The sequence below is a fragment of the Streptopelia decaocto genome (genome assembly GCF_964273445.1).
Source record: "Streptopelia decaocto genome assembly, chromosome: 7".
In the NCBI taxonomy this organism is placed as follows: domain Eukaryota; kingdom Metazoa; phylum Chordata; class Aves; order Columbiformes; family Columbidae; genus Streptopelia; species Streptopelia decaocto.
In genome coordinates this window covers 11,302,641-11,328,693 of record NC_138661.1, presented here as the reverse complement: position 1 = coordinate 11,328,693, position 26,053 = coordinate 11,302,641, and the positions used below count along the sequence as shown (strand labels likewise).

Genomic DNA, 26,053 nt, shown 5'->3' with positions numbered 1-26,053 from the left:
TTTTTTAACTACCCCCCAGAAAAGAAGGGATAGACAAAAGTCACTGTGTCCTTGGCCAAGGAAAACACATCAGCCAAGTCAGGCTGGGCAACATATGAAGGGAATAATCCAAACTGCAGCCCATGTCCCAGGCAGGCACCCACCTCCACACCTGCCCAGCCCCCTGGGACCCACCTGATGAAAGTCTACAGCTTTAGGATAGTTTTGCTCCCGGGGTTTCCCAGAAATCTGACATTTTAAATCACTTTCCTATATCCAAAGCTGACTGCATTTTGCTTCAGAGGGCCTCCCTTGAACCCATGGGCTTTGCACTGCTGTAAACCAGCAGCAATCAGAGGTCAGCCCCACATGGGGCACATGGAGAGAGGATGACTCTCACATGAACAGCATCCCCAATGTGTGAACTTCCTCCCACTCACAAGTGGGTCATTTCCCCATCACAACTAGAACAACTGTTTTTACCATTAAGTAACCCCAGAAAAGCATTTGAATTTTTTGCTTAGTAAAGTTAAGGAAGCTTCACCCTAGGTATCCTGAAGCGGTGTCTCAGGCATGAATTCCAGAAATTCCTCTTAAATAAATAATTTATTTGTAAGGTACAGCATAGAGAGCAGCTTGAGCTGGGTGCCTCTGGAAGAGGGACTCTGAGTAAAGAAAACCCTGGGAAATTATAACCCTGCAATCTAAGCTTACCACCCCTCATGTAACAATGTGAGTCAATTGTAAAATTAGAATCTAGGCTCTCCCCGTTCTTCACTGGCGCCCCTCATATTCATCAGGCAGGCCATTTCTTATCTCTGCAGGCATCAATCCAGCTGCTCTCCATTAGCTGCTATTTTGCACCTGCAGCTGGGAAGAAAAATAAGCCTTTGGCAACAGTCAAACATTAATAAGTTCTCACATTCTGCTATTTCTCACCTTCTTTAGATGCACCATTCTGTTATTTGACTTATCTAGAGGGATGCAGCTTCTGATGATGATCAAAGCTCCTGTATCTTCTGTCTTGAACCAACTCTGGGGCCCTTCTTTCCTTAACTAGGCAGAGAGTTCAAATGTTCACAGCCTCCACAACAGCTGCCATCACGGTACCTCTTCCACGATCACCCTTCCTGCCTACCACAACATCTCCCTCAGATACGGATCTTCATGAGGGACACCTGCACCCCGAGATACAAAGCTCAAATATAACATGGCGATGAAGAAAGGAAGGATGTGACACGCTTGGACAGACACATGTAAAAGCCTTAGAAAAACTGGCAGACCTGTCTGTTTGCAACAGATTCACATGGGAAGGATGCTCTGCAAAACTGCTGGGTGGGCCTCGGAGAAGCACAAAGCAGCTGTACCCACCTTGCACCGTGGCCCCATGCCCAGGAAGGGCTCCTCACCAAGGCAGGGGCAGGGTCCTTCTGCACAGGGTCTGTGGGGCAGCAGGCATGGACCCTGCAGCTGGAACAGCCCTTGGATGTTTCCAAATAACCTGGATGACACCCAAAGAACCTGGCCCCCTCACAACAGATGGCACCAGCACCTGGCAGGACCTTTTGTCACCTTTCTCATGGCGATGCGCCGGGGAAGAGCCAGCCCTGCTCGGCAAGGAGAAATGGTACCCCACAAACCCACTGGTGTTCTTGGAGGGGTGAGCAGGGGAGCAGAGAGGAGATGTAGTTGCTGTAACCTATTCGGGTTTCCAAAAGGCATTTGAGAAGCTGTTGCAAAAGGCTCTGAGAAAAAATGGAAATCAATAGGATGAGCAAGAAGGTCCTCACAGGGATGACTAACAGAGCAGAGATGGGAAATAAGGAACAATTTTCATATTGGAGCAGTGTCCTTCCATGTAGGTTTGTGCTGGGCTCCCTGCAGGAAATTGGGCAGGGGTGGATAGGCAGGTGACTCTCTTGTTTGCAAATTGTATCAAGTCACTTATAGCAGTAAAAGTGACCTTATGAGGCTAAACAAGCAGGTGTTCAAATGGTAGAGGAGATCTATGCAAAGAGATGCAAAATTATTGTTTTACATTGAAAACAGGGGAGCCAAATGAGACCCTGGGCAGACAGTACTGCACAAATGTTATCTAATGCAAGAAAGTGAGCAGAAAACTCAAACTGAATGCTAGGAGTTACTAAGGGTAGAAAAAGTGAACAGATCAGGAACAAGAAATTGTGCCATAACACAAACTCATGGCAACCTCAGCTCAAGAACTTGTGCACAGTTTGGGTCCCTTCATCTCAAAGATGTGCCAGAAGTGCAGAACATCCAGAGCAGAGGTGTGGGGTTAGTTATGGCAGAGCTTCTGGGTGAGCAGGACAGGACCCTCCAGGCTGGAAATGGGACAACTAAGGATGGAGATCTTCAAAATAATGGAGGCCTAAAGAAGGTGGAAAGAGGAAAACCATCTCTTCCTATGCAAGGGGTATCAGATGAAGGTAGCAGATGCAAGACCCAAAACCAGAAAACTGAAGCTTTTTTCACTCGGTGTATAATTAGGCTGCAAAAGGTCCTGCTGCAGGATGCTGTGGCTGCTAAAAGCTAAGCTGTATGCAAGAAAGCAAACAGACAAGGATGGAGACAGGGCATGAGGAACAAAATAACATCGAAGGCTCTTAAATACAGACACCACTCTGGCTTAGAAAATGTTTAAGCCACAGATTGCAGGTGTCTGGGAGAACATATAGGGATAGATCGTGCTTCTCCCATCCCTCTGGCATCTACTCTGGCCACTGTCAGGGAGTGGACACTGCCCTGGAGGGATTCTTGGCTTGACCCACGCAACTGTCCTGCACCCATTCCCAGACTCGCCAGTTGTTTGAGGCGTGTGGATTATGTCACTTGGCTTCATACTATCTGGATTTTGTGTTTATTTCACTAATTTTGATGTAGTGCCCAGAGATTCAGGAGAAGAATTGAGTGCTTCTACGAAAGGTCACCCTGAGACTCTGCCAAACCTCAGCTCACTCATGTTCAAGCTCAAAAGCAGTCTGACAAGTCACACTGGTAAATCAGTCTCCTCATCGTTCCTCCCCAAAATCTCTTTTGTGCACTTTTTTCTTGTTACCCAGTAGAAAAACAAACAAACAAAAAGGCTGATTCTGTGTTACATATAGAAACTGTCTTTACAAGAAAGGAAGTGCACTTACAAGTTCAAGTCAACTTTAGTTGACCGAAATCTCCCAAAATTTTTCACTGTGGAGTTTTGGTTTCATGGGATCTTGGAGCCCCACCTCCCATCCCTCTGTGCAGCTAGGATGTGTGTTTATGCTCCAGTCATGTCAACAAGGACAAACATGCCAAGCAAGCATCACTTCTTGGTTCAATGCCTTGAGAAAGCAGAGCCTTGTGGGAAATGCCACCCTTCCACAGGCTCTTGGGAGACCTCACTTCCCAGGAAGCAGTACAAAAATGTAGGTCCTCAATGTCAACAAGCTTCATACTGGGAAGGACCATTCAGTGACACCAGGAAATTCCTGTCCTCCCACTCTGTTCTTACCTGGCCCCTGACAGGGACTTTGGCTGTACCATCTGGCCCCATCCCAGTGTGGTGTGTGGTGAAGAAAACAGACTCCTGAGTTTGAGGAGATGCAAACCTCTCTAGTCTACTCTTAATCATGTTCTCCCTCTCTTTGCTTGCTCTTTCTCGTAGTACAATAGGTCAATGTTTAAAAATTACAGAGGGATAAGAGTGTTCTTCATCTTGGCTCTCTGCTCCATCAACCTCCCTGTTATGTCATGCTTGTAAAAACAACTTTTCAGACAAAGTCCGCAGAGCCTTCACTTCCTATTTCTTTTCAGGTGGGTGAGAAGTGATGATCCATTACACATAAGCACTCAGACAAGCTGTAAGTAAGCTTGGCCTGGCCATAGGGCTCACAGGATGAGAATACTGCTGGAAGGGGGTGCTGGGGGCCTCCAGTCCACCTCCCCATTCAAAGTAAGACCATTTCCAATAGTAGCTCTTGGCAGCCAATGGTGTGGACTAGCAAAGTCTTGAAAAACCTCCAAGTGAAGAGTTCAATCTCTCTCTGGGCTGCATCACCTCCTAGGAAATAAGTTTTTCCCTGATGTTGAACCTGAACTTTACAAAGTACAATCTGTGCCCATCTCCCCTTGGTGTAGCACCTGCTGCTAGAGGAGAGTTTGACTCTGTCCCCATTGTAACCACCCTTCATGCAGTTCACTGTCAAGTTGTCTTTTATCTTCCTCTTCGCCAGGATAAGCAAGCCCAGCTTGTGCAGCCTCTGTTCATTTTCCACATGAGCTAGACTCCTCAGTGGGACCTTCTCTTGCATGTGTTGTCAAACATGGAGAACTTCAGTGGAGATCCTTCTGGCCAACAACTGTGGTTTTTCAGAATTAGTGGCTGCCAGAGGACAGGCTGCTGCCCCTGTCTCCAAGTCCCCTGACACCAGCTCCCAGCACAGCCCTGGGGAGATGTTGAAGGTGTCAGCCCAGTCTCAAGGATGGTCTTTGCTGTTGGTGCCTAATGTCAGCATTTCGGTGGTGCAGCGGTGCTGCCCTGCCTGTGCGGGCAGCCCCAGGGCAACCTGGCCTGCAGAATAACTTGTCCCCAGTGAGGGCACTTATGGCCAAAAGGGAGGTATCCAGCTGCATTCTATCTGAGGCGAATGGGGAATTTCAGCAACGCTAAAACTGTAGGAGTCCAGCACTGTGCAAAACATTTGAGGCCGACATAAACATAGCTACATTTATGAAAATGAAAATCAGATGGTATCTAAGTGAAACCAGAGTGCTGTTCCTTCAGGGCAGCACTCTGTCATTTCCCCATGGATGGAGGAGCTGCTTATGTGGGAGGAGTACGGCTTTTCCAACTAAATGCCTCAAGGCATGCTCTGCCTTCATTGGTAGCTACAGCCTTGCTCTGACACAGCCCTTAAAGCATGCAGAAATACCAGCCTGCATCATGCTTGGCAGCCTTCACTGTTTCCAAAAGCTCGGGGACACGTGATTTCCCAGAATCACTGCTTTTCCCGCAACCTTCCAGCCATGTCAGCCCTTAAATACACCCCCAGTAATCTGCTGGGATAGGAGAGGGAAAGCCCTAAACACACACTTGAGCCCCAGTGGGTTTAGCAGCTCAGCCTCCACTGAAGACCAGGACACACACAGCCAGACACCAGCTTGGGTTTGTCTGCAGGACCTTGTAACAAGACAGACAAACCCCCTGCACCTTCCAATAGCTGGGACACTCGTGACAAGACGTGGCCGGACAGGTAGCAGCAGTGCCGCAGCTTTAAAATGGAAACTGAGGCACAGTGTTTCTGCCTGACAGATCTTCCAGGGCCATGTACCAAGGTCTCCCTGGCCATCCTGCAACCTTTTCAGCCCAAAGCTCAGCTGCAGAAGTGATTTATCTGGAGCTCACCCATTCAGGGTACTTCCCGTTCCCAAATCAGGCCTGTGCCTCCCCAGAGGCTGGCAACACCACAGGCACCACATTGTTTGAGGCAGCTTCAGCCTCAGGGCTATGCTCCTTCTCAGACCACTTACACCCCCCAGTCTGCTGTTTTGGAGAGACCTTCTTCTTCCAGGGCTCCTCGCTCTGCTGGCTCACCCTTCTGGAGAGGCTCAACCCAGCTGTACCCACGGGCTGACCTGCTTTGACCCCAGGGATGTCTCTTATGAGCCCAAACCTCCACAGGTGCCTTGGGAAGTGCTCCTCACCCCTGCACTGGGTATGCAGCGGTCAGCATCACTTTCCTGACCTCCTTCTTCACGGGGTGGGAGAAGGGAAATTGGAATTTAGAGGAGCAGACAGATCCTCACGAAATCATATTTAAGGCACAAAGAAATCTCTCAGTGCAGAAGGAGGATGTGTAGCGTGATGGGAATTCAGCTGAATAATAAATTCCTTAATCCCCTGAAGTTTAAGAAGCAATTACAGAAAGAAAACAAGTTATTCAAATTCCAGGAGATTCATATGAAACTGTGGCTGAAGCATCTGGGGAGCAACTGGAAAGCCAAAGCGAAGATGCTGGTACAGAGGAATGAGAAGCACCAAGGGAACGTAACTCTAAGTGATTGGAGGGGCATCTGCTCCAGCAGCAGTCTTGGTTTAAGCAGCCTCTGTCACCCCCACTCACTGTTGTCCCCTCCACTGCCCCCAACAGCTGCACTAGCAGTCAGGGGGTAAACATGCAGTGGGGGCTGCTTATGTCAACGATGCTGCCAAAAAACAAATTACATAAGATAATGCTAACAAACTGTGCATCCAACTGCAGCCTAAATAAACTGGAGGCTTCCAGAGATGGATTTCATCCACCTACCTTGTCCCAACACAGCGTGTTTGGAAAGTTGGTCAAAGCCATCTCACAGCCATCCACCACGATGGCCAAGAGGGAGGTAGCTCCCTGGGCAACGGCAAGCAGTGCTGATCTTAAAAAGGGGGGAGGAATAAGGCCTGGGGCTATTTCTTGGAAAACTATTGGTAGAATTTAAGAGTTTTAAGCATGAGAACTATACCAAGGCAATACACCAAGATTTTTTTTAATCAAATTTGTTCTGCATAATCTCTTTGCTTTCTTTCCATGGCAGGAGTTTCTCCTCTCTGAGGAGCTGCAGATGTTGGGAATCTTGACTTTAGTAAGGGGTCTTAGCACCAAGTACCTTTCGAGTTAATAAGTGAGGAAGGGACCATGGTCCCTGCCAGTGCCAAGTGCTACCCCGAACAGTGGCTGCAGGGATGAGGCAGCAGAGCAGGAGGGTGTCACTGCTGACTGGTGCAGGTCTGGGGAGCATCACACATCTGTCTGGACATGCAGGCCTTGGGCTGAGGGTCTGCTCTTGCAAAGCTCCTGGGTGGCAGACACAAAACTGAATAGAGATTCATGATCAGAGCAAAAGTGGCTGTTTGTTGTGAGTCCACAGGAGTCTGGTCTGAGCCAGGCTCATTAATGATTTAGATGCTGAAATGCAGAGGATGCTCACAAGAGCTTCAGGGACTGCAAGCGTGGTGCCCAGTGATAGGGGACAGGATCTGATCTTGCAGTTATCTGGAAAAAAAAAAAAAAAAAATTAATAGGATGCAATTCAACCAGAACAAGAACAGCATACAGCAATGACACAGAAGTAAACAACTGCACAAATACAGGGAGGAAATTGCTCATTCAGTAATAACTCTGCAAAGACCCAAACACTCTGGAGTAATGTGAAGGGTCATGAATGGGTTCTGTCAACAGATCACTGAGAAAAATGAAAACTGTAGCTAGGACTTGCAAAAAGGAGTGACACCTAGACAACACAGAAAGAAACTCCTCTGCTCCAGCTGTCATCGTCAGAGCTTGGCTACTGCACAGTGTCCATTCTTGGCAACCCAGGGTCCAAAAGACAAGAAAGAGAATGGCTGATAGTCTGGCAACATGACATTTCAGAAAGCATTGGAGGAATCAACACAGCTTAACTTAGGAAAGACAGCAGAGCTACACAAGATGTCGGCCCTCAAACAGGTAAAAAATGTCTCCAGAAAGAAGGCAAGGCAAGGCAAGGCTGTCTTCCGAGAAATTCAGCTCCATGATGGCTGTAATCCCAGGCCCTGGTTGCAGGATGGCATTCTTCCTCAAACACTCTCAGGAACATCCTTCCTCAAGGGTGCCTCATATTTATTGTGAATGCACAAGCTTTTCCTTAAGGTCTGCTCTCATCTAGGGCCCTGGTTTTTCACCAGAGTTCTGCCCCTCGAGCCCCCGTCTGTGCCATGGGACATGGCCCTTTGGCTCCTGCAGTCTCTGTCACCTCTCCTCCCTCCCGCTGACAAGTGTCTGATACACAGAGGCACTTCCCACTGTGCCCACACAGTAATCCTGGCCCGTGTGGCTATCAGGTGGTCTTTGGGAAAACATCTTGTTCATGAGTATTTTTAATTATGATCTGGTGGCCTGAGCTCCACCTGCCTGGACTTGTTTTGTTTAAGAAGGAGCTGCTGACAGGGCTGGTTATTAATGACCATGCGAGACATAAAACAGAGCAGGAAGCTCCCCGTTACCTCCCCACGGGCCAGGGACAGCCTCTGTAAAGTAACCACCATAAGCTTGGGCTTCAAGTTCATGCACCCTGTTTCTCATGGCGTTTCTCCCCTTGCAGTGCAGACTCCTGCTACAGAATCCCCCAGGACTGAAGCACCAGCAGCAAGTGCCGTGCACTGGGCACAGGGCTGAGCTGGGGCCAAGGGACAGCCAGGACAGCTGCAACCTGGAATGAGCAAACTCCACTGCAGCAGGAGAACTTGGCTGCAGGGCTTTCCCCAGGGCAGGGAAGGAAGAAGTCTTCAGCTGGGCACCGCTGGGATCGGGTGAGCTTTGGCCACGGGGCAGGGTCAGGATGCAGATGGACCTGCCACAGGAGTTTTGTCATGGCTTAGGCACCAGGGAGGAGCGAGCTGGTGGGGATTTTACAGGAGCCATAAGTGTAAGTACAACAGGAGAAGGAAGCACATCCGCAGTGGTACCTCTGCCTCAGCACAGAGCTGCTCCCAGCACTCAGCCCCTCTCTGCATTACCCTGGCAGGAGAGAGCTGGGTGAGGGGCTCTGCTGCACCCTGAGGGCAGGGGGACCGGGGAGCCCACCCTAGGGCCCGCACTGAGTGTTTGGGCAGGACACAAGTATGTATTGGTCTTGCAATACTCCAAATAGGCAGAAGATTTGCCACTGCAAGTGAGTCCAGCACTGCTGTCCGGTGTTTTTAAGTTGAAAGCCGGTGAGACTTGGCTCAAGAATATCAGATACCAGTCAGCAACGGGCCGAGAGTCGGCCTGGCACTGGGAGCGTGTTTGGAACAATAAACCTTCAACGTCCTGCACCACCGACCGTGCCCGGTGTCCCCTGCAGGCAGGTGCCTGACCGGGGTAGCGCACGGCGCCCCGCTCAGCCCCCGCAGCGAAGGACAGGTCGGAAAGTGACCGCAGGTCGCCGCGGTCCCCAGCCCCCCCGGGGTGACGGGCTCCCCCCCGCAGCGGGGCTCCTGGGGCCCAGCCCCGCCGCAGCGGCGGCTCCGCGTGTTCCCGCAGGTTTTACCCCCATCTAGTGGCGGGTCCCAACTCCACCAGAAAAGAACAGGCGTTATTGGAGGGGCGGACTGCAGCTTGGCTTCAGGATGGGGCAAGCAGACGTCCTCGGTTTTGGGGGGACGAGGTGACTCCACGCAAGGCTGTGGCTGGGGTCTGCCCGAGGGCAGGGTTAAAGATCTTATTAACAGCTGAAATGCATTAGAGGGGAGGCTGCAGCACTCCAAGGCAGGGTCACCCCTTGGCAAGGGGAGGTCTCTCTCTCTCTGCAATTCCCCTTTTTGCTCCAAAGGGGAACTGGCAGCACCCATCACCTGCGTGTCCTGGCAGCCCACTCAGGGCCACATCCCAGGCACCTGGACAGCCTGCAAAGGATGATTCATCATGAAAGGGTCATGAAACATGGCTACAATAAGGCCCCTGAGGCCATCACCGCTTGATTTGTTGGCTGAGTTGGTCAGTGCCCACTTGTGGGGTACGAACCAGCAGGGAGGTCAGGATCTGTTCAGCTTCCCAAGCAGCAATGGCTTGAGTCATCTCTCGAGACAGGCAGATCACAGTACAAAGAAGAGGGGTCATGACCATCACAGTGGGAGCTCAGCCCTTTCCTGTCCCCCCAGCCTGCACAGGAGCAAGCTGCAGACAAGTGCTGCAGTTGTGGCTGTGTCCTCGCTGTTGCAGCGTGTGCTTTAGCCTCATGTCCAGGCATCATCACTGCTGCCTCTCTACAGCAACACCCAGGGCAGGCAGCAGCCCGCAGCCTCCCCATCTCCACTGACAAACCAGCCCCAAGCCAGCCCCTGGCTGCTCCATCCAAACAGCCCTGCCTGGAGCTGCAGCAGGGAGACCCATGAGTGTGACAAGCAGCTCAGATCTGGGGGAGCAAGCGTGCCCTGGGATGGCTGCAGCCCATAGCTGCATGCATGGGTGCTGCCACCCATACTGGGCCACTCCTGGTATCTTGTCACCTTGGGTGCTTCACACCAGGGAGAGCACAGCCCTTAGTCTATGCACAGAATTGCTTCCCTTCCTCTGCAGAGCTTTTAACAAGGAGCTCATGTTTAGCAGCTACCCCATCTCCTTTATGGGCTGCAACACCTCAGCGTGGGCTTATCCTTCCCCTTGCCAGATCCAGTTCTCCTTCCCAGGTTTGGTTCATGCTGGATGAGACTCCAGCAGGTATGAATGAAATGGGCCACGGACCATGTGGCAGCATCAGCAGAAGATGCAGCTAGTGTCTGAGAATGGAGATTCAGATCTTTCTCAGGACTGGGCAGTCTGGAGAGGAATAAAAAGACACAATTTGGCGTAGCACAGGCCCATTTTGTTAGACACAAAAAACCAGTGTGTGCAGAAGTTCAGATGGCATAATCTAGTGAAGGAAACAATTTGATACTCATCTGTGAAACAAGATTTGCTTTACATTTTTTCCAAAACCCTGCAAGGTTATGTGATATAAGAAACTACTCCAGATAGTCTTCTCATGCTAAAATCCTTACAAATACTTTGTCACAGCCCTGAAACACAGGTCTTTTCCCAGCAGCTGTTTTAAAGCCAGCTCATTTATTTTAACTGCTCTCAGGCTGCCATCCCTTTTACAACAGCCCACCTGGGCGATAAGCAATGTCCCCTACACAGGCAGCGTGAACCAGAACGGGCAGGACAGGCAGACACAGGCAGCACGGCAGCCTCACGCTCTCTGCGATGCTGCAGGCAGCAGCAAGCAAACTGCCAGAGAGGGAACAGGTCCCCTGGGCATGGGCAAGGGGACAGCTTGGGAACAGTGGCTGGGAACAGGCTGAAAGCCACAGGCTTTGGAATGGCAATAGGAGACAGGAGAGTTAGCAGGTCTGAAGCTGGCAGCTGGAGCTTGGACAGAAGTAACTGCCCCAGAGCCCCCGAGAAGGAAAGAGAAGAGGCAACCCATGCGGAACTATTTGTTTTGTTAATTTGTTGTCACAGTAGAGCTGACCCCTAGATGTGATGCAGCTGGTGAGGAGGCACGCTGGGGTGAGGGCAGGAACTCTTCTTCTGATGCCAGTATGGCCTTAGGTCAGGTTAAGCCAACTAAACCTTATCCTAAAGCCCTTCACTGCAGCAGGAACCCCGACTGATGAAGAGAGGGAACAGATCAGTTCCTGGGCTCCCAGCTCTGCCGCGCAGTCTCTCCACCTCCCCCTTGTGCACTTACAAGCTCCAGCTGTTCTCATAAAGTACAGCACACAATGTGACAATTCTCATCACTCTCCTTCGCAATCTTCCCACAAAACTGCTGGTTATTTGACTGGCAGAAATACCCACATGCTCCGTGAATCCTATCTTACACCAGAATTCCCAACTTTTTGTTTTCCCACAAATACCATACCCCAGTAAGGGGCCACTCGCAGCCCACACAAGTGAAATGCCACTCAGGCATATACCGCTGTAATACCCCGTAATAATAGTACAAACAATAACAATAAGAGAGCCACGGTCCTTTCCGTGTCCCCAGTGCCACTAGATGGCAGCAGGTGTGTACCCTTCCCAGCACGGAGTGTGCTCAGGGCCGCTGGGGAAAACTGGGGGGGACCCAGCCCAGCCCTTGGTGCAGAGCAAGAGACTTCAGCACATGCCTGTGCCTGCTCCTCCTTCCCGCACGCACCGTGGCGTGCTGGGGTAAAGGCAGACATTTAAGCCTTAAAATCAAAGCTTCAGCGATGTGCGGGGATGTTTCCCTGCGGGGGAACTTCCTGCAGTAGCTTTTGTCGTGCTGCCGATCCTACGCACCAACCCATTCCCATCGCTCCCAAGCTGGGTGCTGGCAGAGCCCGAGGCTGGAGAGGAAAGCCTCAAAGGTGGGTGCAAGTTATTCCAGTTAATTTTGGGATCAATGTATGAGTTTCCCAGAATTGACAGGCTCCTCTTGGGAGAGGGGAGGATGGGGGATAAAACACAATCTACTATATCATTCTGTGATCAGCAAGTGGCTTGCCCTCTCTCAGGTCTCAAGGTGCACATTTGCTACCCAGCAGAGCTCAGCATGTCCCAAATTCTCAGTATTACCTGTTTTTTTCACCATCGAGCCCTTCATTCACTGTCACACATCCTTGGCACAGCCACTAAGTAAACCAGGGAAGCACAGGTGCACCGCAGCAAATGTCAGGTCTTTCCTCAGACCTTGCAGCATAATTAAGGAGCGTCTGTTTTCCATGTCTTCAGCATCAAGCACTGAAGGTGACCCTCAGAGACAGGAGCTCAAATGACAGTGGTGGCTGGCGAGGCTTGGCTGCACGCAGCACTTCAAAGCGCCCAGGCAAATCCCAGCCCTCAGTAGCGCTGGGGACATGGGTGACAAATCGTTGCTCACCACACAACCTGTCAGCCCAGTGCAAAGCCAGAGAGGTGGTGGATGGAGACTAGCTCCCAAAAAAGCCCAGTCATCAAAGCACCAGGAGCGGTGTGTCACTCCTTGCTGCCCATGCCCCCAGGGCTGGCACGTCTGGGTGACAGGTGAGCATGGCAGTGGCATGACCCTGGCACCAAGGTGATCCCTGTGAAACCTTGGGTGCAGAGGGAGTGGGAGAGGGTCTTTGTGGAGGGAACCTCTGGGTGCTGAGCTCTGAGTGACCCTGTCCTGCTGGCAGCAGGGTTACTGCTGGACATGAGGGCAAGTGGGAGATGTTCAGCATGGCTCCATGGTGGCCCTGGCAAGCTGATGGTAATAGCATTGCTGCCCTTGCCCACATCCCAAGGCCATAAAACAATCCCACAGAAGGATCGTGAGTGTCATCCCTCTGTCCCCTGCAGAGAGTAGCACAAATCTCACCCAAGCGTCTTAACCCCAGCCTAGGGTGAAGGCTGGAAAGGAGGAGGCTGGGTCACTTGGGAAGGCCAGGGCACACAGCAGCGTGGGTGAAAATCCCCACAAACAAGGGAAATCCCTCATCCTCCTTCCCCACAGCTTCCCTTCCCTCACTGATCACCCCAGACAGCCCCAGGGAGTGACCCAGCATCCCACCTGCCACTGCCTCCTCTCCTGAGAAGCCACTGGGAGCCTCCCCACACACCATCTGCTCTCCCCAGGAGACCTGAGGGTGGCCAAGGACATCCCTCCCACACCATCTGCCTCCACACCAGGCAGCCTCTCCCCATCACCCTCCATCCCCACCCTAGCCAACATCCCTTGGCCTTCCACCTCTGGAAAACCTCATACTTGCCACCAGCACTAAGCCTCATGAACAAATTCAAGTCTTTATTTGCGCTCTCCATGACTGGACCCTACACACAGGATGCAGAAACCTCACTGAAAGCTGTGTTTCTCCGCACACACAAACAGAGCAGAAGGTGCTGCCCATCCCCTGGTCACCCAGCGAGGACAGGCACAGCAGCAGCTGTGATGGCACAGGGCTCATCTCATCTGCAGGGTTGGTGGTGACACACCCGGTGTCCCCCATGGCTCCCAGCCACTGCTCGCAAGCAGAATATACCCTCGCCTGATGGCAAATGTCAAATGGCAGACACGTACATAGACATCAACATGTACGCAGCAGGAGCCATCCACATGCTGTGGGATTATTTTTAGCCTGACCACGATCGAAATGTCAGCGGGGTATTTATTTGTTTTCTCTGGAAGGCTCACTGCTTGAAATCTCCATCGGCAGAGGCTGACTGTGACCCTGCTGTTGCAGTCAGGCCTGTCATCCCTTCCCACCCTTGAAAAAAATGTGCAATTAAGTGGGAGGGGAGGGTGACCGGCCTGGCGTGCCTGGCAGGGCTGGCACCCTTCGAAGACCCAGCCCCACAGCCCGACCCATACCCACCCGGCCAGGCTGGAGCTCCACCAGCTCCACCAGCCTCTCCACGTCCTGGGTAAGGTCTCACCAAAGCTGCAATGGACAGCTATGAAATGCACGGGACATGGGAGCTGGATCTTTGAAGAAGACATGCAATCAGGAAAGGCAGGCAGGCCATGGGTCAGTCTCGCTGCCCTTTAACGATGTGAGAGATGAAACATAATGGTGCTGAGGTCTCACAGTGCCCCAGAAGCCCACAGAGGACACCCTGGAGATGGAACAGCCTGTTCCTTTCTGCTTCCTTGTCACTCACCCCACACTTAGCACTGTGACAGAACCAAAGCTCAGGACAATTATAAACCTGCTCTGGCTCCTGCCAGGCTCACAGGAGCTGCCCCTGAGCCAGGACACCCACGTCCCTGGGGTGACAGCACAGCAAAGCCTGGAGCACCCACCAGAGTCTGTGCTTTCCAAGGGTCCCAGAGCCTGACACATCCCTCATACATTGATGGGCTATGCACAAATTTGACCCTTTTCTTGTTAGGGAAGCAGTTTTGAGGGGGAATGGCCACTCAGAAAAGCAATGGCAGGTCTGAGGTAGCAGAGCTTTTTTGCTTGTTTACACGGCTAGAGGAGCAGTTACAGCCTATGCTAACACAATAGCAAAGGAGGGCCTTGAACCAAATCCAGCTTGGAGGTTGTGACCAGTTCATAGATAACTGGGAAGAAAAGTCAGTGTTTTCCCAGAGGAACTGCCTATTTACATCTGAAAACAGCACAGACCTTGCCCGGAGGCTGGGACAAACAACTCCTTTCACTGCCTGCTTCCCATGAGGCTTCCCCTTCCCTCTGCAAGAGGAAATTTCCAGTAACTAAGGTATAAAAATGAATGCAAGACTCTGCTCCAGAGCCAGCTGTAAAACTCATAAGGGAAGAGCTCCCCATCCTACAGCCATTGCCAAGGCAGGCTGTCCCCAAAGCACTTCAGAGCATTCGTGTCTGGGGAGCAAGGGGTGGGGCAGCCCTGTCTGCACCCCTCCTGGTGCAGGTCAGGCTTCAGGGGCTGGATCCAGGTGCCCAAACCCACAGGCACCACCAGCACCATGGGGTAGGCAGGATTCCCAAACAGGGAGTGCGGGGTCCCTGGGGAAGGTTGCAATGCCATGTCATCTGCTAGGACACTGTGTGGTGCAGCAGTCCCTGGTTTTGTGGGAGATTGTATGAAACAAGGGATGGAAACAGAGAGAAATTTGGTGAACGGGAACCTTCCTTTTCCTCTACACACCGCCGTGCCTTGTCCTGGGAATAACCACTAGGACTCAGGTAAGCGGCAATCTCTAGGAAATTATGAAGGATTGTCTTTCTGCCATACCCCCTTCATCTTCTGCCTGGACTTTGCATAGAAGTTTAGGATTTGGGCCACGTGTTTTTCCTGGAAAAGGGATTGTGTCTTCGATAGCTTTCAGGCTTCTCCGTTCATCCAGCTGCTGAAGCTTTCAAGGAGCTGTGATTGCAGATGCTGCCATATGGGAGTGAGACTTGTTTCTCACAGCAGGGCTGAGGGAAAGCAAGAGAAAATCTGGGTAATTAAATAGGACTCATCAGAACATGTGCAACAGCTAAATAGCAAAACCATCTCTCCTATGCACAGACTCTTGCATGAAGCTCTATTGGCATTTACCTGCTGAAAATCTCCAGTTCCTGCGCTACTCTGCCTAACACAGTCCATGGGCCCACAGCCAAACCTGCTCACTCCTTTTCTGGGAGGTCATTTCATACTAACACGAAAGAACCAAAGATAACACTTTTCCAAAGTCCTCCCACCTCCATATGCAGAAGGGACAAATATGTGCAAATATTGCGTTCCTGGCTGGGAGAAAGCAGATGATTCCCAACATACCTGCAGGTCACATCCCAGAGCATGGCAGCAAAATCACGGGGCTGGGATGAAGGAGGGAGGTGACCTCCTTTTGAGCATATCCCATAACTCATTTCACTGTCACTGCTACCCCTGAGCTCAGGTGAGGCTACCAGCCTGGGCTGCACATGTGCACTGCAGACGCAGCCAGATCTTCTGGGATTTGGGAGCCTATTTACCCAGGGGATTTCAGCAAATAGGAGATTAAGTCACTTACAGTGTTTTAAAAACTTGTTTTCCTGAATATCTTTTGTAAAGTGAAGGCAGTGCCATGGGTAATTCCTTTAAAAGAGAGTTTAAAAGTGAATGGCTGATAGCCAGTTCATTATATCAGAATCAGTTTTCATTAAGAAGGGAAAGTTTGCGTGCTTATTAGTTGTTTCTCTAATTGCTTTCTCTCCCTGATTCCAGGGTAGCCCACTGTCTGCTTGTGCCTGGAGGCCCCAGGTCAGCGCTCTGCATAACTCATCCCTGATCTGCTAACACGGGGAACTATAAATAAATGGTGACACCGGGGAGCGGCGGAGGACGCGGGAAGGGACTGTGCTTCTCAACCTGAGACAGTCAGTCTATTCACCTTATCCAACAGAAGGTGACTGTTGACAATCTGTAAATATTAGCCAAGGGAGAATATTTCTGATAGCTAAGGGCTCTGGCCTGTCAAAGATAAAACAAAATTATCTGGCTCTAAGGTGGGCAAATTTGCACTAAAAAGAAGTTGCAGATTATTTAAAGTGAAGCAAACAGCTGCATGTTCTCCACTAAGAAGTATTTTTAAACCATGAGGACATGCTTACTTTTAAGATCTGCTGCAGCTTACCCCCCAAAATCCCTGATTTGTGACTGTGAAGGAATTACTTGGGAACTGAAAGGAGATTGCAGGTGCTCCAGATGAGCCCTGGCAATTCATGCAAATGGGATTTAAGACATTACAGTGACATTCATCCCTCTGACTTTTATCCCTCCTCTCTTCTGCCACCAGCTGCTGCTGCAGGCACAGAGGGGACACGCTCACCTCTGGTGCCCGCAGCATAGCACAGTCACCGGACAGAATCGAGCCCAGTTTAATTAACAGAGCTCTTATAAAGGGGGCAGGAAAGTAGGGGATCATGAAGCAGAAAATCCCTCAGTGTGCCCTGCCAGGAGGCAGAGACACTTGCCTGGGATACCTACCCGTGCACACACAGAAGATGGGATGGAGGGATTGCTGCAGGGACAGGCAGGTAGGAGCGAAGGACAAGGAGGAAAAGCCCTGTCTTCTCCTTTGTCCCTGCAGTAATCTGAATCGCGCATCTAAGCATGCAGCGCCCTGCACTGCCTACAACACCACACTTTGTGACGTGGAGAACTGCAGGCGGAGAGAGGGAAGCAGAACTGGCATATACAGCAACAAAGACCTCCGGGAGGTGATGCTACAGCCCTAGTTGTTCCACCGCCCTGAATGCAGGAACGCCTGTGCAAGCTATGTGTGTTACACACAAGCACACTCACACATACACCTACCTTTGCTAACAGCAGAGACAGCCACAGAGTCCATATTTTCTGGGTTTTACTTCTATATCTGCAAAAAGCAAGTTTGCTTCTGTTTCTGATTCCCTGCAGTTATCGTGAAACGCCTTCAAGAGAGAAGCCCTGTCTTCTCGGCTGAGAGAGTCTTTGATGTCCAGCACTGCGCTCAGATGTTCCTTCCTTTCCAAAAGGGTAAGAGGGCAGATCAGTGAAAGAGCCAAGGAAAAAAGCTTGCTTCCTATCACTCAGTTTTGCTGGGCCAGACCAAGGCTTGAAAGCTGCTGAGCTGCTTTTTGAAGCCCTCTGGCTACCTAGCAAGAAGGAGGCCAGATCGCAAGAGCTGGGTGGGATATGGCTGAGCTCATGGGTCCCAACCCCAATGCACACAGCATCCCCGTGAAACTGTAGAAATCTTCACCTCACCTAGAAAAAGATCTGTATCCACCAGAATAGGTTTCTGGTAACTGCATTTGACCATTTGAAAGCATTTTTTTATATCTTTTCTCCCCTATTTCTTGTTCATCCAGAAGGCTATAGGAGTTTTGTTCTACATAGCATTGCTTCGCTGAGGGGGGCCACAACATATTAGTTAACAAACAGGGCAAATGTATCCAAGCCAAAGAGTTTTAAACATATGGGAATCTGCTCAAATCAAGAACAGTGTATCTACTCATACCTGGATGAACTCCTCTGAGATCTGGATCAGAATAATATTATTCTGAGTACTTCCTACGCCCACTTCCTATACTATATATATAAATACATAGTTTTGTATATATATATATTCCAGAATCACAGAATGGCTGGGGTTGGAAGGGACCTCTGGAGATCATCTAGTCCAACCCACCTGCTAAAGCAGGTTCACCAGAGCAGACACAGGAAAGTGTCTGGGTGGGTTTTTAATGTCTGCAGAGATGGAAACTCCACAACCTCTCTGGGCAGCCTTTTCCAGGGCTCTGGCACCTCAAAGTAAAGAAGTTTCTCCCCATATTCAGATGGAACCTCCCATGCTTCAGTCTGTGCCCACTGCCCCTCATCCTATTGTTGGGCACCACTGAAAGGAGTCTGGTCCCATCTTCCACTATTTATATATGTGTGTGTATATATGTAGTAAGAGAATAAAAATTGCTACGCTGTATCAGATAACCAGCTTTTTAGCTCAGTAGCATCTTCAGATTTAGCAAATGCTTAGGAAAAGAAGACAGAAACCAGACAAAGCATAACATGATCTTTCTTTGTCTTCTTTCCCCACTCCGCCCCCCAGCTTCTGGCAGTCTGCAGTTTAAGGACTTCCTTTGCTGGGGGCTATATCATGACTGTCATGTTGAATAGGCACTGAAACAATTATCTACCACAAATTGTCTGCTATTCACACTTTTGGCCTTCACAGCATCCTGTGACAGAGAGCTCCACTCTGTAATCATGTTAGCTTGGAAAAATACAGTCAGTAGCACAATACATCAGAACAAAAGATGGATGTAATAAACCGCAGACTTTGGAAAAAATTAAGATCTCACCTTCCTAATAAAAGTTGGGTTTAATTTCTGTTATCAGCTTCCTGTGAGAAATGGAAGTGCATTTTTGCTGAATACACCTAGGATTTTGTGGAAATAGAATCATAGAATAGTTTGGGTTGGAAGGGACCTTCAAAGGTCATCTAGTCCAACCCCTGCCATGAGCAGGGACATCTTCACCCACATCAGGTTGCTCAGAGCCCTGTCCAGCCTGGCCTGGAATTGTCTCCAGGGATGGGGCATCCACCACCTCTCTGGGCAACCTGGGCTAGTGTTTCACCACCCTCATTGTAAAAAATTTCTTCCTCATATCTGTCTTGAATCTCCCTTCTTTTGGTTTAAAACCATTATGGTTTGTCCTGTCACAACAGGCCCTGCTGAAAAGTCTGTCCCCATCTTTCTTATAGGCCCCTTTTAAGTACTGAAAGGCCGCAAGAAGGTGTCCCCAGAGCCTTCTCTTCTCCAGGCTGAACAACCTCAACTCTCTCAGCCTGTGAAAGCCAAAAGCCAAGTGCTTGGAAGTTATGAAATGCCTAAGTTAAAGGTGGTTTTGAAACCTACATTTGGTACACGTGCCTGGAAATTGTCCATTCAGGTAGTATTTTTCCACAGTGTTACTCCTGCTTTGTTGACAGCCATTTCATCCAACCTTCACCTTTATGGAAGGACATCTCACCTCCACTGGTTAATGTCTGGCAAAGTTATATACCTTGTTAATCAGCACCTGCAAATAGGCAGCATCAAGTGCATTCAAAGGTAAGCATTGTGCCTGGCCCAGCACACTGAAAAGAGAAAGTATTGCAGGACTAATAGTGGTGGCAAGTAATCATGTAAGAAACTGCAGAAGTTAAACCAACAAAAGACCTTACCTTAGATCAGGAAATTCTTTGAGGATGGGCAGAAGGGCTATTTTCATTCCCTCAGCATCAGAAGTTTGAATAAGTTCTAAAATGGCTTTTATAGGATCCTTAAGGGAACCAGCTGCAGGACCCTGTGGAGAGAAGGAAAGGTGTGTTCAGGGCAAGGGAAGCAGCACACAACATTAAGACCTGGACTTGTATCAGACTGGGGATGTCATCATGTGTGTTAGGAGCTTTGCAAGACTGTCTGTTCACATATAGAAACCTGTTTTCTTTTCAGGGTGGGAGAAAAGAAACTGGGGTGTAACCACAAGCCGCTTCCAGGGGACCTGGGCAGCTGCCTTCAGCAGTGCAGAATCCCCTCCTGCATTTCCTCTGGAAAAGAAGGCAAATGTACCTATTTTTTCCCCACCTCACCTGTCCTCTCAAGGCCATTTTGCCCTATGGGAAGTTGTTTCCTTCCAGAAGCAAGCACAGCCCTATACCTATGTGGAAACAAGCTCTGTTGGCCAGACATGCTGGCATTTCTGCTGCTCTGGAACAAGCCCAAGGACAGCAAACCGACCTTGGGGAAACGGTGGGGGGACACAGATCCTCCCACAGAAAAAACAGAACAAATGGGAAGCAGGACTGGACACTGTGAAGGATATGACATGGCTGGTAGATGCTGCCTGCGGTCAGCTCCATCTGAACACACAGAAGAAAACATCCAGAAACACAGAGCATTTTTAGCAAAACCAGAGGCAGCAGAATGCGGCTGAACTTCTGAGAGAGAGCTTCAGGTCTTGCTCACATTTTTCATTGGTGCAGTAATGAGATTAAATTGCTTCTCTGAATTATTGATGCCATCACGTCAACAGAGACTCTGTGACAAAGCAAACCCAGAGAACAGGCTGCCAAAGTGGGGCAAGAGAAGCCCAGGTTCCCCTGATCTCCACGGAGCATTAGGAACAGCAGGCTGCATTCTCAGTGCAGCTTACCTCTGCATCAAACATAAATTAAAGATAATAGTAATATTCAAAGACAGCCTTCTCTCTCTTCCTCCGCACTGCAGACACACAGCATGTGTAGCTCTACGCAGTGCAAAAGCTGTACTCAGCTCCTAAGGCACCGGCTCTGTAAGGCTTCGTACTTGGCAAGCTCAATATTACAAAATGCTAATTAATTTGATGGTGTCAGATTTAGTTAAGCGCTATATAGACAGGCAAGGTTGGAGGTAAGCAGCCCGCAACCTAAAAGGACAAAAAAGAGGTGTCTCATCAGCAATGCTTAAGTGCCTTTGACATGTACTGTTTTTAGGAGACAACGAACGTATTTCCTAATGTGCTTTAAGGACAGAGGGGAAGGAAGAGCCTGAAGAGAGGGCAGAGGAGGGCAGGGAGCAGGTGCAGCCTGTGCAGCAACTGCACGATAAATTCAGTCTGCAGCAGAGGACATATTTTGCATGCATAACTGTGTACCTCATTTGACTGAGGATCAGGCTGTCCTCTGCAAATTGCTTATGCATTCCCTTCCTGAGGTTTCCGGTGCTCCCACATCAATAAGAAAGAGAACAGACTGAGGACACAAGGGAAACAGTGCTAAGCAGATGCAGACTTTTCTTCACCCAAGCTGAATGTAGGGGTTTAGTAGATAATTAGATTTCCTGTATCTCCTTTACACTATAAAACCAGCTTTCCTTGCACATGACATTCAGAGCTGATGCTGAGCACAGCATTACTGGTAAACTTCAGAATTAAGATTAGAGAATCCTCCTGCTATTCCCAATGGCTTGATTGCTCAAAGCTTTGACTTGTCAATGACTGATCACTCCAGGGGAGTTGGGTCTTCAGCTAAAGCTCTGGCAGCTTCCAGCTTTCCACCATGAAACTAACGCATTAATTGTAATGGATCTGAGAGGTTTTTAGAGGAACCTACAGAAAATCATTTTGATTTTTTTTTTATTCTTTGGACAATGTAAGAATTGCTGACAAATGACTTGTGGGGGGACTCATCTGGGAGAAAATAGATTTTCAGTCCCTAGCACTTAAATTAACAAGTCATGAGAAAGAGTCAGAATTGGCGAAATTCTTAAAACCAATAAAGCCCAGACTTTTTTATCTGCTCTGTCACATCTGAGTCCTGTTACCAGACTACCAGCCTCTTAGGAAGTGCATTGCCTGGGTGCTCTCAGCCCACATTTTCAAAAGAGCTGGGCCAGGGGCCATAGCATGGCTGGAGTGGCCGCAGGAGGAGCTGCTGCTGGCATTGCAGTCCTTGCCTTAGGTCAGCAAGGTACACATGTGACAGCCTGGTGGCATCCACAGATGCTATGTGCAGCATGGCCAATTACATGGGATTAGGAATTCAGCAAAGAGGCTTTTTTAACCTTCCAAAGTTGCTTCTGCAAATCAGACCTAGCATTTTTCCAAGAGTTTTCTTCAAAGGTGTGGCTCTGCTTTTACACCCCATCTACCCCTTTTGCAATACACCTTTACGTCTTAATGGTGTAAGGTGCTTACCCTGCAGGAGGACTCGATCCTCCCTCACCAACCACAATAGCATCAGCGTGTTTCTGCCCATGAGGAAACGCTGCAGCACAGGGAAATGGCTCACTCAGCCATCAGCCCAGCTCTGAGGGGCTGGGAAGGTCATGCGGGAGGGAGGAGGCCAGATAACACCACATACCCCATCTCCAGGGAGCAGCAGCCTGCAGGGCACTCCACAAAGAAGGTGAAGATATGGAGCAGATGATGTGGGTCAACACGCCAGAGGGGCAAGGGAGAACACTAGGGGGAACACAAGTCTTCCTCCTCTGTACTGCCAGGCCATGTACCAAAGGCTTGCCTGGGGGAGCTGACAGTTTCGGAGCTGTCTCACCAGCTCAGAGGAGCACGCCTCATCCTTATTTCGGTGGCAGGAGTGCGAAACTTGCCTCCTCTAGTCACACATTTCAAAACTATACACTAACAGCTTCTGGCAGATCAGAGGGGCCATCAGCACATCTGATTGTCATTTCTGTGAAGCTGGATACCACTGCGGTAAGACCTCTAAAGCTTTTCTGTTGCTTTCAGAGCTTTTTCCTCTGCTGGTACTGTTCTTGATGACAGAGAGCAAAACTGTAACCATATCAAAGACTTACTAAGCATTCTTTAAAGATGGTTTGCAGCATGCTGTGATCTTCTTCTATTTTGCTCATAATCCCCCTCCTCTGCACAGAGGATGATTTCCTGGAAGTGGTCAGGAGGGCCTGAACGTATTCTGTAATAATGATGGTGTTGACAGCCTTGACGAGGGCCTGTTCCAAAGCAAAGAGGCCCAGATTAACTTCTCTGTACTGAGCAAGGACCAGACTATACCTATAGGACTCTGACCAGTGTAGACAGCAGATCTAGTGTCCATCCAGATGGCTGTCCCATTTCTTTGCTTAATTATCCCTCTAAAATGCCTGGTCTAGCACATGGAGTACCTCCAAACTGTATGTGGATGACATAAACATTGATGATAAGTGTGGAGGCATCCAACCACAATCAATGGGAACAGTTAGCTGAGCCAGAGGTCGCTCACACTCCAGAGCAGCAGGGACACTTGGCTTAGCCCCAAGCTAACAAACATGTCACTTGGGGACAGCTCAGACCACAGACAAAGCCAGATCTCCCTGAAGCATCCCCACTAGACACGTCCCAGGGCCTTACACTTGCACACACAGCTGTGGCTGGGCACAGAGAAGTCACCTGGGCCTCTCTGAGCCACCCACTACCTGCCGAGAAATCCCAGTGCTGAGACCATGCAATGACTGAAAGGGGAGGGAGAGCAAGTGTTTCTAAGGGGAGACGGGTTGCTGCACAGAAACCACATTTCCATTAGCAATTGTAATCAGAGCAGTTTTAGGCTGCCGTCCAAAGGTACAGGAAATCCCCAGCTCTGTCCAAAACAGACAAAGCAAGAGACAGACAGCTCTGGCACATTGCTCCACCACTGAGCTGCCACTTACCCCAGCATTAGTGTGACATAATGTCCAGTGACAGGCTCTGAACAACAGCAGAATAGCTCCTGATTTTTTCTGTTTCATTACATTTTTCCACATTTCAAAATGTTAATTAAAATTGGCACTGTCAAAGAGCATGCAGGCCTGGGAGGGTAAGAGAAAGGGAGTCCAGCACTTAGGGGGACATGTGCAGTACAGGCAGCAGCAGCAAATCCAACCTGCCTGCAAAAGAGGGTACCCCAAATATCAACTTCATTACTGAAGAAGCAAACTCAAGGGTGTCATGGGACCCTAGACAAATCATTTAGGCTACTGTAAAGGTGAAAATACTTAGGTATTCTGTGAGGTTGTTCTTTGCCAACCCTGGCATATTGAACTCTGCCTGAGAGACTATGTCCTTTGGGGACCTGGACTTTTCACCTCTCCAAATGTCCACTCTCCATCAAAGGGATAAATATTCCTTACAACTAAGGGTGAAGCGTATTAGAAGCTGAGGAGGTTTCCAGTATAATGGCATTGGGGCAAAGGCAGGATCAGAGATGGCCTGATGCTCCTTCTGTGTATTTGGGAGGTACATTCAGTTTCTACATTTCTTCACTGGTTAGTTTCTCTGCTGAGATTACAGAAAGGTCCTGGCTGTCACAGCAAAGAAGAGATCTAATGCTCTTGGACAGAGGAACTAGACTGAGACCACTAGATCATTAAAAGCCCTTTTGGCAACAGACACATTTGTAGTTCAGATTAATGATCAAATACTGTGTCATCCCAAGGTTCAAGGAGTAGTTTTAGTGATTTCCTGAGTAATATATTGTTCTTACTTATTTCTTACCTCATACGTGTCTGTTCTTTTCTTCCCAAATGCCAGAAAGCTTTGCTTTAAGGATTCAAGGATGTGGTCAAATCCACTGTCACACTTTTTGAAGTGCTCCTTCAGTGTTCCCTAAGGAAAAGGGACAAACAGAGTCAAAGGGTGCACATGTAGAGGCAGCACACAGACAACAGACATGAATTAGTGTGCTTTTGCTCTTTCTGCTTTCGGAAACAGACTCCTTCATGAGCTGCAGCATCCTGTGCATTCATCTCAAAGAAAAGTAAAACATGAGAGAAAGAAACCATTCAAACTCAGGACAGATGTATTAAGTTCTTCAGCCCAAACCTGAAACACCAAAAACTACAAAATATGGGTGGCAATAGCTCCAGTCCAGGGACTATGTAAAATGTGCCTCTATGGATGGGGAGCACAGGAAGATCTGGCTGTTCTGTGCATTTTTGCTCTGGCATCCTGCTCCCAGCATGGCCGTTGCCTCTTTTTCCATGGGAAAGTAAAAGGACCATTAAGCAGGCAGGCAGGGGATGAACTCTCTTTCAGTCATTTGAAGCCCGTGTCAACACAGCCAGAGAAGGACTGAAAACCTGAGCCCCAGGTCTCATGCTCCTCCCCAGGGTTGTCTGTGCTCCCCGTCAGAACCACCCCCAGCTCCCATCTCAATGTGTGGGCCCAGGGGACAGGGTGGTAATGAGCTCTGGAGCCCAAAACTGCACAGTGTGGCCAGGGTTTCTTTTGTCATTTTCCTTTTGCTGCCTGTACAATGAGCCTGAAGATGCTCAGGGGAGCTTCCCAAGGAAATGCACAACACCACATATCATTAGGAGCCTGCAATTTTGTGTTTTCTAGACAAGGAGCCCAGGATGTGAAGGTGGACGTCTGGGCCAATAGTCTAATGATAAAAAGCATTAAGGGAGGGGAACTTATCCCAAGGGAGGGACACATTTTGTGTCAGGTTTCTCTACATCCTGACTACACACTTCAGCCTTGGGCTCTGTGAGTTATCTCTGCCCCAGGAAGATGCCTGGCTGCTGGGGATGAGTAGGTGTCAGGTGAAGTTCAGCCCTTGGGGTCTGGGTGACCAGGGCCACCAAGGGTACCCATTTGTAGCACAACAGCAAATACTACAAACAGTGGAACTGGGATCCCCAAAACTGGAAAAGATGGAGCTGTCAATACACAGTTTCAGATGAGGCAGGGGAAGGTACTGGGCCTGAAGCTAAACTATGGTTTCACCCTTTCCAAATCAGGACATGAGAGTGAAGTGCGTGCATGCCCTACAGTCTGAAAACATTCAGCGTTAACATGGGTCTCCCATACCTTTACTTTAGAAGTGACCGTCTGCAGAAAATGCTCTGTAATCTCATCTTCCATCCTGTCTAGAAATCCATTTACCTTAACATCCTGGCCAGTGCTGACACTGTAAATGTATGTTAGCTTATGCCAGACAGTCCTGTTTAAAAAAAAAAAAAGGTTATGGAAAGTATTGATCAGCTCAAACCAGGCTATTCTCTCACATCAAAACTCTTCCTACAACAACCAACACAACTGCTGGGTAATTGAATGGACACACGCTCAGGTCCAGGGCTTGCTCAGTGACCCACATACATGCACCCATCTTCTGGATGGCTCTCATCACGATACTGCCACAAGGACACAAAAGCTCAATGTAT

At 49.4% G+C, this 26,053-nt stretch overlaps 1 protein-coding gene across 4 annotated transcripts in view; it reads right to left on the bottom strand.

The window, feature by feature from the left end:
* Positions 1-6,519: 6,519 nt before the first annotated feature.
* Positions 6,520-26,053, bottom strand: part of LOC309441992 (exocyst complex component 3-like) — a 33,374-nt gene continuing 13,840 nt past the window's right edge. Inside the window, exons 7-13 of one of the 4 annotated variants that reach the window (XM_082057384.1) lie at positions 25,701-25,833; positions 24,384-24,494; positions 22,709-22,864; positions 19,597-19,718; positions 17,208-17,393; positions 15,159-15,343; positions 6,520-7,007 (exon numbers count right to left, since the gene is read on the bottom strand). In XM_082057384.1, coding sequence (XP_081913510.1) covers positions 17,213-17,393; positions 19,597-19,718; positions 22,709-22,864; positions 24,384-24,494; positions 25,701-25,833 — 703 coding nt within the window. In that variant the 3' untranslated portion in view covers positions 6,520-7,007; positions 15,159-15,343; positions 17,208-17,212. Of the gene's footprint in view, positions 7,008-15,158; positions 15,344-17,207; positions 17,394-19,288; positions 19,452-19,596; positions 19,719-22,708; positions 22,865-24,383; positions 24,495-25,700; positions 25,834-26,053 lie in introns of those variants that run through there. The other 3 variants (XM_082057381.1, XM_082057382.1, XM_082057383.1) reach the window with 3 other exon arrangements.